Genomic DNA, 16,910 nt, shown 5'->3' on the forward strand with positions numbered 1-16,910 from the left:
AAGACATCTTTAACACGAAACATTAAGTTGGAATGATAGTAAAAGTGAGAATTTATTATTATGATTATGATCTTTACCTGTTTAAATAAAGGCGTGAACCATTGTGCTGGCATTGCTTTCAATTTTATCTTCGAGGGCTTACATCAATCAACCCCTGTAATGAATCCATGGCTGATTTTTTAAAACTCAAAATGTGATTAATAAACTACATAATTTGATTTGATTTTTAATCAGATTTTTATTCACAAGAATCGATATTATTATCGATATTAGTAAGTTTTACTAAAGACACGATTACAATCAATATTTCACTTCGTCGTTGTGTGGTTTAGTCTGGTTTTTTTTTTTTTATTGTTCTGCCAACTGCAATAAAACAATACTTACTGAATCGCTGCTAACGAGTGGTTCAGCATGTTAAGTCATACTTATAATTTAATGCCTATACTTAATTACAACAGAACGGCACAGAAGGACACAGTGTTTCCCAACATGTACCTACCTACCTACTTGGGATCCTACTGTTACTACAGTAGAGAATGAATAGAAAATAATGCAAAAAAATTGGCTATCCACTTTTGGCGTTTGGTAGGTATAAATAAATCAGTGGCCAACTATTTATAAAAAATAACTTTATTTACTGAAACAATGATAAAGCACACTAAAAAAATACTTTCATGATAATTCTAAATGCGTGTAGGTACTTAATGGGTTAGTCTAGACAGAAGTGTAGATACTTCTGTTGTTATTACATTCTTGTTTTAAAAATAACCTGCCCAATCTACTTATTCTTATTAATTCAATTTATTCTTCTATTTCTACTCTATTCTTCTCATTTGCTTTCCATTAATTGAAGTTCATTAACCAGCCGTTTACCTTTGAACTCCTCTTCTATGTCTATTATACTTCTGTCTTTTGTTTCTGGTAATAAAATCAACACTATTGTCAAACAATACGCCACCAACACTGCATATAACAAGTACGCCCCCTCCACTCCTATACTAGCGAACAAATATCGCGCCGACTTAATATTGATAGTCTCATTCATTGAGAAGAATAAAATCCCTATCAATCCGCAGAGATTCCAAAGGAAATATTTCTCCGTCTATTATATTCGGAAGGGATATGGCACCCACCACTACCGTTACGATATGCATGTGGACCAATACCAGCCCTATAAAAATATGGTCGAAACTCAACAAGTTGTGTGTCTTCAGGTAAACATATAGAACGAGGCTGACGTAAAATATCAAATTAGCGGACATCATCACTGTAAGGACCAGTTTTCTACGGAACCTCTTAATAACAAAAATTGTCACCGCACTTGATACCACCATCAGAATATTTATTGACACAATTATGGCTGGGAAATTATTATTTTTACCTAGTATAATGTCAATAATATCTTTTGCATATGTAAAAAACGTGATGCCGCCAGACCATGCGGCCATACTATACATGTGCGTCATAATAATATTGGTTTATAAACTTCTCGTTTCCTGAATGTGGTTTTAATGTAAGTTATGTTCTTTTTAACTTTATCTAATAAGGTTTCATGGGAACTAATAGCCTCGATCGATCTCCTGGTCATGTTTATTTTTATAAGCTTCTCCAATTCCTCCTCATCTGAAAGACCTCGTAGCCAATGGAACGCTTTCCGACAATCATCGTACTTTCCTTTGATTGCATAAAAACTCGGCGATTCGGGTGATATGAAGTCTGCAACCGCTATAAAAGCTGCTATCAGAGCAACTCTCTGCCACGAGACGATGGTTCCTGAACAGTGAACCAGGAAAACGCCAAACATGATTGCGAAAGATATAGTTGTCAAAAGAGCGGCGCGATTTTTGGGACTGCAACATTCTCCAATGAGGACGTTGCCCATATTGGCCAACAGGCCCATGGAGAACCCTTGGAGGCATCTTGCGAATAAAAGGCTGGGTGCACTATCGGATGCGCTGATGATGAGACATCCTACGGTCATGAATGCAGAGCTGGAGATGTTGACAGGTTTTCGGCCGTATGAGTTCATAAGGACTGAGACCAACAATGCTCCTACTATGAGGGATAAACCGAATATGGACGCTGAAACAATGGAAGCAGATTTTAATTTTGAAGAATTGTCAAACTGTGTCTCTGTCGTTACATAAATTCAGACTGGACAGGATCTAACCATTTACTTACCGATCCATGTCGCCGACGCTTCGTCAATATCGGTCGTTTCCCTTAGCTGGGGAAGGAGTACTGAAGAGAATCCCACGACCATGCCATGTGTTAGGAAGTTCAGGGACACACCCGACGTTAGGAAACACTACAAATTATAGAGTAGGTATATAGCATTTTTGGGTGCCCAATATTCGTTGACGCACTCGTCAGAAGGATCCAAATCGAAATTAGACTTTAAAACATTATATCGTATTTTCCTAATATTTAATCTGTTGGATCTGTGGCCGCGCAACGAAATTATTCAAAAGTTAAAAAAAAATTGAAAAATCTCTATCAACAGAAGAACGAATAACGAAGACGAATTCCAAGTAGCATAAATTATAAAAATAGTAAAACTTTGAAAAGATACCTTTAACACGGAACATTGTGTTGGAACTAGGGATTGCAATCGAATATTCGAATATTCGAATATTCGAATATTCGAATTTTCATTTCAAATTAGTATTCGAATAGTAAATTTACATGTATTCGAATATTCGAATATTACAAAAGTCAATAGAAAATATAGAAAGAAGACGACTTAGTGTTTGCAAATGCAGTCGGAGGCATCAGATACATATCACCAACTAAAAGAACTAGTCATTGATGCTTCCGACTGCATTTGTGAACACTAAGTTGTCTTGTTTCTATCTTTTCTGTTCATTTTTACGTAGTTGTGTTTTTTGTTTTTTCAATCATATTGTTATTATTCGCAACTTTGATACAAATAGTATAAAAGAGGCGATAGAGCGAAACCAAGATTCCAAATAATTTGAAAGAGACGACTCTATTGAGCAAAGTTAGCTGACGATGCTGAAGATGGCGGACGATAACGTCAAACAAAAGCCGAGGTACTGGGTGAGATCGAAAAGATTTATGGACAGCTAATTACCTCCAAACCTGTTAATAGCTCAGCAATAGACGCAAGAGCTAGGTTAACGCGACACTATACCAAAGACATCCCGTATATCAGCATATACGAGATTGGGAAGGCTCTCAAACAGCTAAAGAACAACAAGGCACCAGGTGATGACGGAATAACCTCGGAGCTTCTGAACGCAGGTGGAACATGAAAACTCGTTCAGATACTCTTTAACTCCGTCTTACTTCAGGGAACAACGCCAGAGGCATGGGATAAGAGCGTGGTGGTGCTCTTCTTGGACTATGAGAAGGCCTTTGATTCGATCGAGACTTAGGCAGTGCTGCAGTCTCTCCAGCGAGGGCGATTCCTCTGCGGCGATGCGTGAGATAGGGTGATGTTATATCTCCGAAACCGTTGACGGCTGCATTGGAAGACGCTTTCAAGCTCCCTGAATGGAAAGAATTGGGCATAAATACCTATCAATGGCAAATACATCACTCAGCTGCGGTTTGCTGACGATATTGTGGTCATGGAAGAATCGCTTGAAGACCTCGGCACAATGCTCGAAGACCTTAATCGAGTCGCCCAACAGGTAGGCCTTCGGATGAACGTGGAAAAAACGAAGCTTATGTCCAACGTCCATGTTTCGGTTAGAGCTCGATCCTCGTGACAGTTGACAAGTATGTCTACCTCTGAAAAACGATTCGGCTAGGTAGATCAAATTTCGAGAAAAAGGTAAATCGTCGAATCCAACTCGACTGGGCAGCCGACAATAGAATAGGCCTTATAAATAAGCTCAAAGTTGCACAGCGTGCTATGGGGAGGGCTATGCTCGGTGTTTCTTTACGACATCGAATCAGAAATGAGGAGATCCTAAAGATTTCTTTCTTTCTTCTTTCTTAAACGAACTAAAGCCGCTGACATAGCCCAACGGATTAGCAAGCTGAAGTGGCAATGGGCAGATCACATAGTACGCAGAACTGATGGCCGATGGGGCAGCAAGGTTCTGGAGTGGAGGCCACGTACTACAAAGCGCAGCGTGAGACGTTCACCCACAAGGTGGACCGAGGACCACATATAGGTAGCGGGAATTTAAGGCTCTGGATACAGGCCGCTGCCAAGCGGTCATTGTGAAAGTCATTGAGAGAGGCCTATGTTCAGCAGTGGACGTCCTATGGCTGAAATGATGATGATGATGAGAATTTTATAACTGTTTTAAAAACTATATTGTTAAATAGTTAAAATATTCGTTCCTAAAGCAATAAAAACATTGATATTTTAAGTGCTTTTTATTTTTTTGAAAATATTCGAATATTCGAATAATATTCGAATATCACTGAAAAAATATTCGAATATTCGAAATGGAAAACTATCGAATATTTGCAATCTCTAGTTGGAATTATAAGTAGTCAAAGAAATATTAACTTACCTGTTTGAATAAAGGCGTGAACCATTGTGCTGGCATTGTCTTCAATTTTATCTTCGATGGCAATTAAACTCCTACAGCGGATCCATGGCTGATTTTTAATACGAAAGTTGAATTGTTGATTTCTTACACAAAATTTGATCCGATGATTATTTATACCAATGTTTGTATTAATTGATAACTACCATAACAATTGCTATGTCAAAGGCGAAAGGCGCACAAAAATTCAAACTCCTGATAACTTCGACCGCCCTGCCAAGAGTGTAGTGTTTGTATCTACGTACTAGATAGATACAATACGCTGTCTCACGTACACAAGTGATAGGCAGTCACGTGACGTCGTTACGAGTGGGACGAGTCAGTCGTACGGCAGACGCCGGCGAGTGCGGGCGTGCCGCAGTGGGACGCTTGGTGTGGCGGTGAGCCGGTGTGCACATTTACAAAGAGTGTAACGAATGAAAATAAGATGCTAAAATCCATGAATTTTACTAAAATCAATTAATCCGTTTTATCGACGTTGAATACAAATAAATACCTCCCTTAATAGCAATATGCGAATTCCTGTTTTGTTTCTTCGTATTTAAAGCTCAAGTTTGTCACACATTGTGGTAACGTGTTAAATTATATGGACGTAGTTATTTGACTTCACTGTCTTTACTGTTTTTTTTTACTTTTATTGTTGCATCAACTGCAATAAACAATACACATAGTTTATTGAACCGCTGCTAATTTTAATGCAGCAGGAAAATTTCCCAATTAGTAGGGTTTTTGAAAGATAAGGCCATTACTACACATAAAAATTGGCCAAATGCGTGTCGTGCCACGCGCATTGTAGGGTTCCGTAGTTGTCCATCGTTAACACAATATATTTCAGAAGCAAGCAATTACTTCATCTAAAGTGACTTTTAATATTATTTTCTAAGGATTTTTTATTAGTTAAGAAAATCTTAAACTAACTGGTGTATCTTAACCGTTATAGTTTTCCTTGAAAGTTCATGAAAAGCAGTATTATTACAAATTTTTCCAGATTTTTCAAGCCAACAGTTTAGTTTTTAGAGGGGGGACGCCCTACTCGATCAAAAATTGGTACTTTTAACTTTAATAATTCGCAAACAGATCCCTAAATGGAAAAATAGTCTTAGAAACCCCTAAATAATTTTAAAAGACATATCCAACGATACCCCACATGATGGGGTAGAAGATTAAAAAAAACATCCCCACTATAGGTACATGTAGGGGAGCTAGTTACCCTAAATTTTATTTTTTCACAATTTTATTTTACCGTTTTGTCGGCGTGATTAATCTACATAGCTCCACAAAATTACAGCTCTGTAGTGCTAATAGTTTCCAAGCAAAACCTCGGACTGACAGACAGACAAATCGAAACTATAAGGGTTCCTTATCAGGACTATGGAACCCTAACAAGATTATCTCCTACATAACAGGTTTCTTTAGGTACTTGAGCGATAATGGCCTAGTATGGTTGAAGGAAGCCACGGAGCGAGAGCGCAATGATGATCCAAACGTGCTCTCACTCCGCTGACGGTGGAAGGGTTAGAGGAGGCGACAGTGTGATCGGGACTATTCCCACCTCTCGTTCCCACCGCTGCAACTCCTGTGGAGCCAGGATCTACAGCTGGACCGCCAATAAAAACCCAACCAATGAAGGTCAAGTTTGTCCCGAGGGAAAGTTAAACGGTCATTGGACTCGCAACGAAATTAATCAGAAGAACGTAGGAGTTGGAAGTTAAGGTTCGACTTCCCTCCATTGCAAAGCGGATGACAGGTGACATTAACAAAGGTTTACCTTCATGAAAAGATATGCACCACGGACAATAAACATCGAAAGTATGCGCTCCTGCACACGACACCGCCACCGCGCCGTCGCCGCGCCGCTACTCTGTTCATACGCACCGAGTAAAGCCGCCACGCCGCCACCGCGCCATCAAAGCATAATTTCGACAGCGGCGCGACAGCGGCGCGGCAGCGGGCTTCACGCTGCGCGTATGAACAGTGTAGCGGCGCCGCGACGGCGCGGTGGCGGTGTCGTGTGCAGGAGCGCATACTTTCGATGTTAAGAAGCAGAAGCGCTATGATCGCTTTCTGTTTCCTCTTCTTGGTGATGGCCAGCGGACCGATGGCGTAGGGGCGCCGCCGGCTGTATTACACAGGGATGGGAACAGCTGTGTGCTCCCAGCTACTCCTGTCCCTCTCCTGGCGTGTAAGGTCCATTGTGTAGGTGGGAAATCACCAGGAGGGACTATGATTCCCACTTTTACGAATGAGGGAGCACCGGGGTCTTTTTAGTGGGTATGTCTTGTCCTTCTGACTTGGTGAGCCCCACATACCATGTCGGGCTCACCATGTCAGAAGGACAACCTAACCTACCGCAAGGTACCTAACAGTTAGGAATTATTAAATAAAAATGCTCACAAGTTAGTCATTAGACTTTTGGCGTTTGGTATTTTAAATAAATCAGTAAGCTTATCTTATAAACATTAATTTAATTACTTACTACATGTATAATTTCTAATGATTAAGCATGCATAATGGCGTATTTATTACCTACCTGTCTACTCCGCAAAACTCTCAGTAAAAACATTTTCCTGTACCTACATTTGAAATGCGCATTCTTATGGCATAATTACACGCTATAAACATTATGTTCTTATCAAATTGTTGTTTTTACCTTAAGTTCTTCTTAGCATTTGCTTTCCATTAATTTCATTTCAGTAACCAGCGGTTTACCCCGAAACTCCTCCTCTATGTCTATTACACTTCTGTCTTTTGTTTCTGGTAATAAAATCACCACTATTGTAAAACAATACGCCACCAACACCGCATATAACAAGTACGCCCCTTCCACTCCTATACTAGCGAACAAATATCGCGCTGACTTAATGTTGATAGTTTCATTGATTGAGAAGAATAAAACTCCTATAAGTCCACAGATACCTCTATATTCCAGAGGGAATATCTCTCCAGATATTATATTCGGAAGGGCTAAGCCACCCACCACTATCGTTGCCATATGCAGATGGAGCAATGTCAGCCCTATGAAAAGATGGTCGAAACTCAGTAAGCCATGTGTCTTCAAATAAACGTATAGAGCGATGATGACGTAAAGTGTCAAATTAACGGAATATGCCCATAAAAGGACCAGTTTCCTACGCAACCTCTTAATAACAAACATTGTTAGCATACATGATACCACCATCTGAATATCTATCGACACAATTATGGCTGAGAAATAACTACTATCTTTACCTATTATACTGTCAATAATATCTTTTGCATTTGTAACAAATGTCATGCCACCAGCCCATGCGGACATGGTGTTCATATGCATCATAATTATAGTTGGTTTATAAACTTCCCGTTTACGGTATATGGTTTTAATGAAAGCTAGGTTCTTTTTAACTTTGTCTAATACGCTTTCATTGGAAGTAATAGCTTCGTTTGATCTCCTGGCCTTGTTCATTTTTATAAGCTTCTCCAATTCCTCTTCTTCTGAATGACCTCGTAGCCAATGAAAGGTTTTCCGACATTCGTCATACCTTCCCTTCATCGCATAAAAACTTGGCGATTCTGGTGATATAAATATTATTATTACGTCTACAAACGCTACGAAAGCTGATATCAGGGCAATCCTCTGCCACGACATGATGGTTCCCAACCAGTGCACAACTAGAACAGCAAGAAATATGGCTAGAGGCATAGTTGTCAATAGAACTCCTCGATTTTTGGGACTGCAGCATTCTCCAATAAAAATGTTGCCTGTAATAGACATCAGACCCATGGCGAATCCTTGGAGAAATCTTCCTAATAAGAGGCTGTATGCACTCTCCGTTACTGCTATGATGAGCCATCCTGCAGTCATAAGCGCAGCACTGACGATGCCTGCAGGTTTCCGGCCGTACTTGTTCATAAAGAAAGTGACTACTAATGCGCCAATCATAAGGGAAATGCCGAATATGGACGCTGAAACAGAGAAATCATATCCATAAGTTGAAATTTCAATTATTGAACTGTCATCATAATTTCGTTGAATGATCGCTGCTATGGAAAACCCATAGGATTAAAAGATGAAGCGTTACACTTACCGATCCATGTCGCCGACGCTTCGTCAATATCGGTCGTTTCTCTCAGCTGAGGCAGGAGTACTGAAGTGTACCCTATCACCAGGCCATGCGTCAGGAGGTTGAGGCTTACACCCGACGTCAGGAGACACTGCAAATAAATTTATGATTTATATTAAATTTATGATATAGTATAGGTATCGGCAGAATGATAGACCATTAAAAATATGTATGCCAGAAGGTGCTTGCAATGAAATCATTGAATCGAATAAGTAATACATAATTTGAATTTAAAACTGAAGTAGTCTCTCTCACCTGTGTGAATAAAGGACTTAACCATTTTAGGGGCATTATCGCATCTGCAAAAAAATTAAAGGAAAATTCTGAATATAAAATATTATACAAGCTTAGATTTATTGCAAAACTATCAATTTTATTATATTATCTCTTCAGTAGGTACTCTCGTCTCTTGATTAAAAGAAAAAATAATATATAAATTGTACTCAATCAATTTTATTATATTATCTCTTCAGTAGGTACTCTCGTCTCTTGATTAAAAGAAAAAATAATATATAAATTGTACTGACATCTGTGCATCTAGGAACAATACTAATTATTATATTGCGACGGTATGAATGAAATTCACCTATGAAGTAACTGACAGTGTTAAGGTTTTTTCAGTAGATTATTATATTTTACGTTTGCTAAACCTCTGAAACCACTCACCAAACCGCATCTGAACCGTATGTTAGTTAAAGCATTACTAGTATAATCTTTTTTACTGCTATTTAGCATTCGCATAATTAACGTGTCCAATGCTTTCCAAAATTCTTACCCTTTTTAATTCAGAAATGATGTTGCAGATCTTTTAGATCTCACAGTTTGGTTTGACAGGTCAAAATTCTTAGCTAAGTTCAGTGAGCTTAATAGTCGATTTTAATATTACTCTGTAGTAGAAAAAAAAATATAATTTCATGACACATTGCAGACATACAAATTTTATTCAAACATGGTAAAAAAATTGTAGATGAGAGTAGAATGATGGGGCATTTACAGCTGGTGCCACCATAATAAAAGTTTGAGAAACAATGTCTATAGATAGTCATTTAAATTTTATTGTCCCTTTTATACAAATTCAATTCAATGAGATTTTGTACAATAAATGTCTTTAAAATAGATGTTTTCTTTTTCAAAGTTAGAATTTGTATTTTCACAATTTACTCCGTTTTTACTTAGATTGTAAGTCAAAATCATAAAAACGTGTATTTCAATATTTCAAAAAATGGGCTTCAACATCAACACTATTAAAATGAAGAAGAGAATTTCTTACCAGTAGACCTAGGATTTCTCCAAGGAGATTCGTAACCGGAGACGCTATAACCATTTGATCCCGAACCACTCATAGTGTCCTCGATATCAAGATTGAGGAATGGGAGCCACGTTGGCTAACTTTCTTCGCTGACTGTGACTGCACTTCATGAAACCAATAGACGATGGCACGTCAGACAGTGTTTCCCAACATGTGGGGCTGCAGAGTTAAGGTTTAGAAAAATAAGGAATTGTAGGTAGGTACTTAGATGAGCGATAGTGCGTGCATAATCATATCCATACTCCATAGGTAGTAGTAGTAACAGTGGCGAATTAATTGAAAAAAATGCTATAGCTTAGAATTTTGACTTTTGGCGATAGGTTTTAAAAAAAATAGTAGGCAAGCATTTGTAAACACTAACTTTATTTACTTAATAATAATAAAGTATGCATAGATGCATACGCATTAGTAACGCAAAACTTAGCAAAAAAAAACATTTTACGTTAATTTTAAATGCGCATTCATATGGGATCATTACACCCAATGACGAATGTTATCATTAAATTCTTAAAGATAGCCTAAATTTCTTCTTCGCATTTGCTTTCTATTAATTTGAGTTCGGTAACCAGCGGTTCACCTCGGAGCTCCTCTTCTATGTCAATCACAATTCTGTCTTTTGTCTCTGGCAATAAGAACCATGTTACCGTCAGAAAATACGCCTCCAACGCTGCATACATCATATAAGCCCCATGCACTCCTATACTAGCGAACAAATATCTCGCTGACTTAATGTTGATGGTCTCATTGACTGAGAAGAATAAAATTCCTATCAATCCGCAGAGACCTCTATGTTCCAAAGGGAAGATTTCTCCAGCTATGATGTTGGGAAGTGGTAAGGCACCCGCCACTACCGTAAACATATGAATAAGCACCAAAACCAATCCTATGAAAAGATGGTCCAAACTCAACAAGCCATATGTCTTCAGGTAAACATATAGAGCGATACTAAGTGTTGTGTATGTGGGTAGTTATAGATTAACAAATGTATGTGACCACCACCCATGTTGTAGAAATAAACCAGTGTGTCTTTAGCAAGCAGTTGTTTCACTCGCGTCCCACGTCTCATATTTAACAGTGGCGACGTTTACCCACACTTAAGAAAAAAAAATGTCGCACTTCGGAATTCTCTCCAGCTTCGACCACACACTACAAAATTGGGCTACTTACAAAAGTCGCATTGCCCAATGGTTCATCGCTAATGAGATCGGTGCGAAAACGGATGGAGACGGGGTCAAAAGGCGAGCGATACTACTGAGCGCACTCAGTGACACTACCTACAGGCTCGCAGCTGACCTGGCGTTACCGAAGAAGCTCGACGAAGTCACCTATGAAGGAATTTTGAAGCTCCTGGATAAACATTTCACGCCGAAATTATGTGGTTTCAGCGAGAGGCATAAATTTTATGCTGCGGTTCAGGAGTTAGAGGAAACTCCATCACAGTGGGCGGCTCGACTTCGGGGCCTCACGGCCCATTGCAGCTTCAAAAACATCGAGGAGACGCTACGAGACCGTTTTATAATGGGGATGTTACCGGGCCCCGAGAAAGAAAAATTGTTTACGCAAGATGTGGATACGTTGGAACTGGCGAAAGCGGTGGAGATAGCGGAAAGCGTGCGGAGCGCGCGTTTCGGCGCCGCAGCCGCCGCGAGCAGCGCTCCACAACAAAATCAGCTGTTCAAGATCAACCCACGGCCGAACAATTCGTCAAATGCCCGGGCATCCAAGGAAAAGTGTAGTGTTTGCGGGTATACAAATCACAAAACGGCACAGTGTCGATTCGCGAACTATAAGTGCAAAAAGTGTAACACAAAAGGCCATCTACGTAGAATGTGCAAAGTGAACGTAATTACTAATGAGGAAGGTGAGAGCGATGATGACGGTAAGTTGTTTGTTATTCGTGCTCACAGGGGAGAACCTATGACAGAATTTGTATCATTGAATGGGGTAAGATTAAAATTTGAGATCGATAGCGGATCGGCGGTCACGGTTATGTCAGAAAAGGATTTTTCTACTCATTTTACGAGCGTGCCATTATCAGCGACTAATAAACGGTTATGTTCATACACTGGAGACCGCATAAACTGTGTAGGAGTAGCTAGGCTACCAGCGGTGTATTTGGGATGCACGAACATTTTAGACGTTTACGTCGTCCGTGATGGCGGTCCGCCTCTCTTAGGTCGTGATTTTATATCACTATTTAATTTACAACTATCTCCTTGTAATTACGTAAGCGACGTCAAAACAGACGAATCGTTAGTAATTAGTCAGCTACAAATGCGTTTCCCACAAGTGTTTGCAGACAAATTGGGCACATTTAATAAATATACAGTTAAACTACATTTAAAAGATAATGCCAAACCAATGTTTTTTAAAGCGCGGCCAGTTGCTTTTGCGCTGCGCGATAAAGTCGGGAAAGAGATAGAACGATTAGTCGCGCTCGGGGTGCTAAAACCGGTTGATAACGCCGAGTACGCGTCACCCATAGTCCCAGTACTCAAGCGCAACGGCTCTGTTAGACTATGCGCAGATTATTCCGTTTCCATTAATAAGCAACTGATTGTAGATCATTATCCACTACCTACAATTAACGAATTGTTTTCAAAACTACACGGAGGTAAACAGTTTTCCAAGCTAGATTTATCAATGGCGTACAATCAATTTTTACTCGATGAGGAGTCACAGAACATAACTTGCATAAATACTCATCGAGGGCTTTTTAAATATACGCGATTAGTGTTCGGATTAGCAAGCGCCCCGTCTATATTCCAGCGCGCGATGGAAAACGTCCTTGCCGGGATGGAGGGCGTGCTTTGCCTGCTAGACGACGTCCTCGTCACGGCTGACAATAAAAAAACCCACATGGAAAGGTTGCATGCTGTTTTAGATAGATTACAAAACGCGGGATTGACATTGCAAAAAGAAAAATGTGAATTTTTTAAAGACGAAATTAATTACCTAGGTTATGTTATCAATCAATACGGGCTAAAAAAATCACCGGATAAAGTTAAAGCTATTGTGGATGCTCCAGTACCTACCGACATAAACAAGTTACAGTCATTCTTAGGGTTAGCAAACTATTATAGAAATTTTGTTCCCGGAGCGTCTAGTATACTGAGCCCCTTATATGATTTATTAAAGAAGGGTACAAAATGGAATTGGTCGGAGGTACATGATAAGGCTTTTAAGGATATTAAGAGTATTTTGGCATCAGAAAAAGTACTCGCACACTTTAATCCTGATGCTAAAATAATTTTAACGGTGGACGCTTCTCCTACTGGATTGGGAGCCATACTTTCACAGGTGGGTTGCGATGGATTAGAACGACCGATTTCGTTTGCATCGCGAACTCTTAATCCAGCTGAGAAACGGTATTCGCAAATACAGAAAGAGGCAACTGCGATTATCTTTGGAGTTCGTAGATACCATCAGTATTTATTTGGCAGATCGCATCCCTTTGTTTTACGTACCGATCACAAACCCTTAATTTCAATTTTTGGGCCATACAAAGGTGTTCCCGAGGTATCTGCAAATCGTTTACAGAGGTATGCAATGTTTCTAAGCGCATATAACTATAGCATCGAATACGTACGCAGCGGAGATAACAGCGCCGACTATTTGTCTCGCGCCAGTCTGCCCGAGCCAGGGGCGGGAGCGGGCGCGAGCGCGGGCAGCGATATAAATGTTGACCGCGCTTCGTATATTAATTTCGTTGTCGAGGGCAGTATGCCAGTAACGTTAAATATTTTACAAGCGGAAACTACTAAAGATGATATCTTGACTTTAGTAACGAAATATGTCACAAACGGCTGGCCTAAGAAAGTCACTAATCCGAAGTTAATTCCGTATTTTTTGTGTAGAAATCAGTTATCTTATGAGAACGGTTGCCTAATGAGAGGTCATAAGGTAGTTATACCCGTAAAACTCCAGAATTCAGTGATTAAGGAGCTACATAATTCTCATCTTGGCATAGTAAAAACAAAAGCTGAAGCAAGGTCGCGTTTCTGGTTCCCGGGAGTGGATGCTGCGTTAGAAAAAATGGTAAGTTCATGTAATATTTGTTTACAACTACGACCGACGCCGCCCAAAGCTCCCCTCGTACCTTGGAAGTATCCTTCCGAACCATTTTCCAGGCTACACATTGACTTCCTAGGTCCAATTAACAACCGTATGTTTTTTGTGGTTGTGGATGCACATACAAAATGGTTAGAGGTGTACGATATGAGCAACGTCACTACTACTTTATCGGTCGTGGAAAGGTTATACGATTTTATGTCAAGGTTTGGATTACCACAAACTATAGTCAGTGATAATGGCACAGCATTTACTTCTCAGGAATTTAAACAATTTTGTTTACTAAATGGCATCGAACACATAACCTCACCGGCCTACCATCCATCAAGTAACGGCCAGGCTGAAAGTTTCGTAAAAATCGTAAAACGTGGGTTAAAATCGGTTTTGTTGTCAACACAAAATTTGAAACAATTAAAATTAATGTTACACAAGTTTCTATTTGACTATAGAAATTCGGTACATTCTGTCACAGGTAAATCTCCAGCTGAATTAGTGTATGGACGCAAATTACGATCTCGTTTGGATTTATTTAATCCCTTACAGTCGGTCGCTCCGCCTTCCTCATTGATAAATGACGTAACGAATAAACAGTGCTTACAGAGTAAAAACTACGGCGGGAAAAATAAACAATGTTTTTCAAATGGCGATACAGTGTTATATAAAAAACATTTTGGAAATAACAAGTTTCATTGGTGCATGGGTACTGTTTTACGAAAAAAAGGCAATGTGTTATATTTGTTAAAGGACGTTTTATCAAATTCAATTGTTAAGAAACATAAAAATCAAATAGTGATGTATAAAGGCGATTCAATCTCTCAAAACACCACCACATATTTAGATGATGAGAACTCTGATGAAGCCAGTTCTACATTGCAACAGTCTTTAAATTCGCAGGAACCATTATTACCCGAGGGGGGAAGAGTGGAAAGGGAACTACCAACTAATTCAACCTGTCCCACCACTGATAATCAGGTTCTTTCTAGAAACCCCACGAGGTTGCTGCGAAACATCCCTAGAGTAGATTATAAAAAATATTTGTAATAATTATTGTGTAAGAACGTTAATGTTAATATTAAAGGAATGAGGGGAGGAGATGTTGTGTATGTGGGTAGTTATAGATTAACAAATGTATGTGACCACCACCCATGTTGTAGAAATAAACCAGTGTGTCTTTAGCAAGCAGTTGTTTCACTCGCGTCCCACGTCTCATATTTAACACTAAGGTAAGATATCACATTTGCTGATATTGTCATTGAAAGGACCAACTTTCTACGCAACTTCTTAATAACTAAAATCGCCAGCGCACTTGATATCACCATCTGAATATCTAATGATACAATTATAGCCGGGAAATTTATATCTTTACCTAGTATAACGTCGACAATATCTTTTGAATATGCAGAAAATGTGACGGCACCAGCCCATTGGGTTATACTATTCATATGCATCATGATAATAATTGGTTTATGAACTTCCTGTTTGCTCATAGTGGTTTTAAAGTAATCTATGTTCTTCTTAACTTTAAATATAATCCCGTCATTAGTATTGGTAGTCTCGTTTGATCTCCTTGCCATGTTTATTTTTATAAGCTTCTCCAATTCCTCCTCTTCTGAATCACCTCGTAGCCAATGGTACGCTTTCCGACACTCGTCGTACCTTCCCCTCATCGCATAAAAACTTGGCGATTCTGGTGATAAAATGATTATTATTAAGTCTACAAACGCTACAAAACCTGATATCAGGGCAACTCTCTGCCACGAGACAATGGTGCCCAGCCAGTGTACTAAGAGAACACCAAGTATTATAGCTAGAGAAATCGTTGTCAATAGAGCTCCTCGATTTTTGGGGCTACAACATTCGCCAATGAGGATATTGCCCATAATAGACAATAGGCCCATGGAGAGTCCTTGGAGGAATCTTCCTAATAAGAGACTGTAAGCATTCTCCGATACTCCGATGATGAGCCATCCTGCAATCATGAGCGCAGCACTGATGATGTTTGCTGGTTTTCGGCCGTACGTGTTCACAAAGAGTGTAACTAATAATGCGCCAATTATAAGGGAAATTCCGAATATGGACGCTGAAACAAGAAAATAACTCTGATAAAAAAATTAAGAAGAATTATTAGATTGTGTTATCATCATCTTGTTTAATTTATCACTACCATATAAAATCTATACGATTTAAAAATGAAGTGTTACACTTACCGATCCATGTGGCCATCGCTTCTTCAATTTCGGTCGTTTCCCTCAGCTGCGGCAGGAGTACTGAAGTGTACCCTATAACCAGGCCATGAGCGAGGAAGTTGAGGGACACCCCTGACGTCAGGAGACACTGCAAATTATGATGCTCAAGTTATTGGCAGAGTGGCAGACCAGTTGAGTCTAGTAGGAAATTAACTTCTATGCAATAAACCATAAAGTTATCTAAACATCTCGATCTTCTTCTTAGTCGGGCACTCTTGTCAGAGTGGTCATGGTTGAACTGACAAAGTAGGTACACGGTGGGGTGTTCGATGTCATCTCCGATGGTAGCTCCTGGCGATGTGCTTCCATTTCTCACGGTTAGAGGCGTCGTGAGTACACTGGACTACTCAGTAGCCTTTGTGATGGCGTCTATCTAGCGGGTCGAACATCCCGATACACCACAGCTAAAGTCTAAGTTTGATAATCGTGTAGTGCATTGTTTGGATTTAAAACTAGAGTAGTCTCTTACCTGTTTGAATAAAGGACTCAACCATTCTGAAGGCATTTTAGCACCGGCGGCATCTGCAAAAAAACCCAAGGGTAAGTCTTGCCTGTAAAGATAGTGTGAGTGTTAAAGTAAATTAGGAGTAGGTAGGTAAATACCTAAACCATTGTGGTGGTATGAATTGTACCTAGGACATAATTGACAGCGTAA

The 16,910-nt window shown here is 39.6% G+C and overlaps 2 protein-coding genes across 2 annotated transcripts; both read right to left on the reverse strand.

Moving 5' to 3' along the window:
- Nucleotides 1-1,462: 1,462 nt before the first annotated feature.
- On the reverse strand, nucleotides 1,463-6,855 carry LOC135080195 (facilitated trehalose transporter Tret1-like). Its single transcript, XM_063974878.1, has 4 exons — nucleotides 6,770-6,855; nucleotides 6,405-6,648; nucleotides 2,182-2,308; nucleotides 1,463-2,082 (listed from the first exon to the last, which is right to left on the reverse strand). The coding sequence occupies exons 1-4, from the start codon at nucleotides 6,853-6,855 to the stop codon at nucleotides 1,463-1,465; spliced, it is 1,077 nt and encodes a 358-aa protein (XP_063830948.1).
- Nucleotides 6,856-7,032: 177 nt separating this feature from the next.
- LOC135079631 (facilitated trehalose transporter Tret1-like) lies at nucleotides 7,033-9,321 on the reverse strand. The gene is made up of 4 exons (XM_063974255.1): nucleotides 9,216-9,321; nucleotides 8,885-8,928; nucleotides 8,594-8,720; nucleotides 7,033-8,471 (listed from the first exon to the last, which is right to left on the reverse strand). Exons 2-4 carry the CDS (start codon nucleotides 8,918-8,920, stop codon nucleotides 7,192-7,194), a joined length of 1,443 nt encoding a protein of 480 aa, XP_063830325.1. The 5' UTR covers nucleotides 8,921-8,928; nucleotides 9,216-9,321; the 3' UTR covers nucleotides 7,033-7,191.
- Between the last annotated feature and the right edge of the window lie 7,589 nt (nucleotides 9,322-16,910).

The sequence above is a fragment of the Ostrinia nubilalis genome, chromosome 17 (assembly GCF_963855985.1).
Source record: "Ostrinia nubilalis chromosome 17, ilOstNubi1.1, whole genome shotgun sequence".
In the NCBI taxonomy this organism is placed as follows: Eukaryota; Metazoa; Arthropoda; class Insecta; order Lepidoptera; family Crambidae; genus Ostrinia; species Ostrinia nubilalis.

What these genes read in the sequence shown, in the direction of transcription:
- LOC135080195 (XM_063974878.1), bottom strand. Translation starts at nt 6,855, where the DNA reads ATGGTGAGCCCGACATGGTATGTGGGGCTCACCAAGTCAGAAGGACAA. An exon ending in ACCCCGGTGCTCCCTCATTC is followed by an intron (nt 6,649 to 6,769) that starts GTAAAAGTGGGA and finishes TGTGTAATACAG; the next exon opens with CCGGCGGCGCCCCTACGCCA. An exon ending in AGCGTCGGCGACATGGATCG is followed by an intron (nt 2,083 to 2,181) that starts GTAAGTAAATGG and finishes CCATTGTTTCAG; the next exon opens with CGTCCATATTCGGTTTATCC.
- LOC135079631 (XM_063974255.1), bottom strand. Translation starts at nt 8,920, where the DNA reads ATGCCCCTAAAATGGTTAAGTCCTTTATTCACACAG. An exon ending in TAAGTCCTTTATTCACACAG is followed by an intron (nt 8,721 to 8,884) that starts GTGAGAGAGACT and finishes ATTTATTTGCAG; the next exon opens with TGTCTCCTGACGTCGGGTGT. An exon ending in AGCGTCGGCGACATGGATCG is followed by an intron (nt 8,472 to 8,593) that starts GTAAGTGTAACG and finishes TCTCTGTTTCAG; the next exon opens with CGTCCATATTCGGCATTTCC.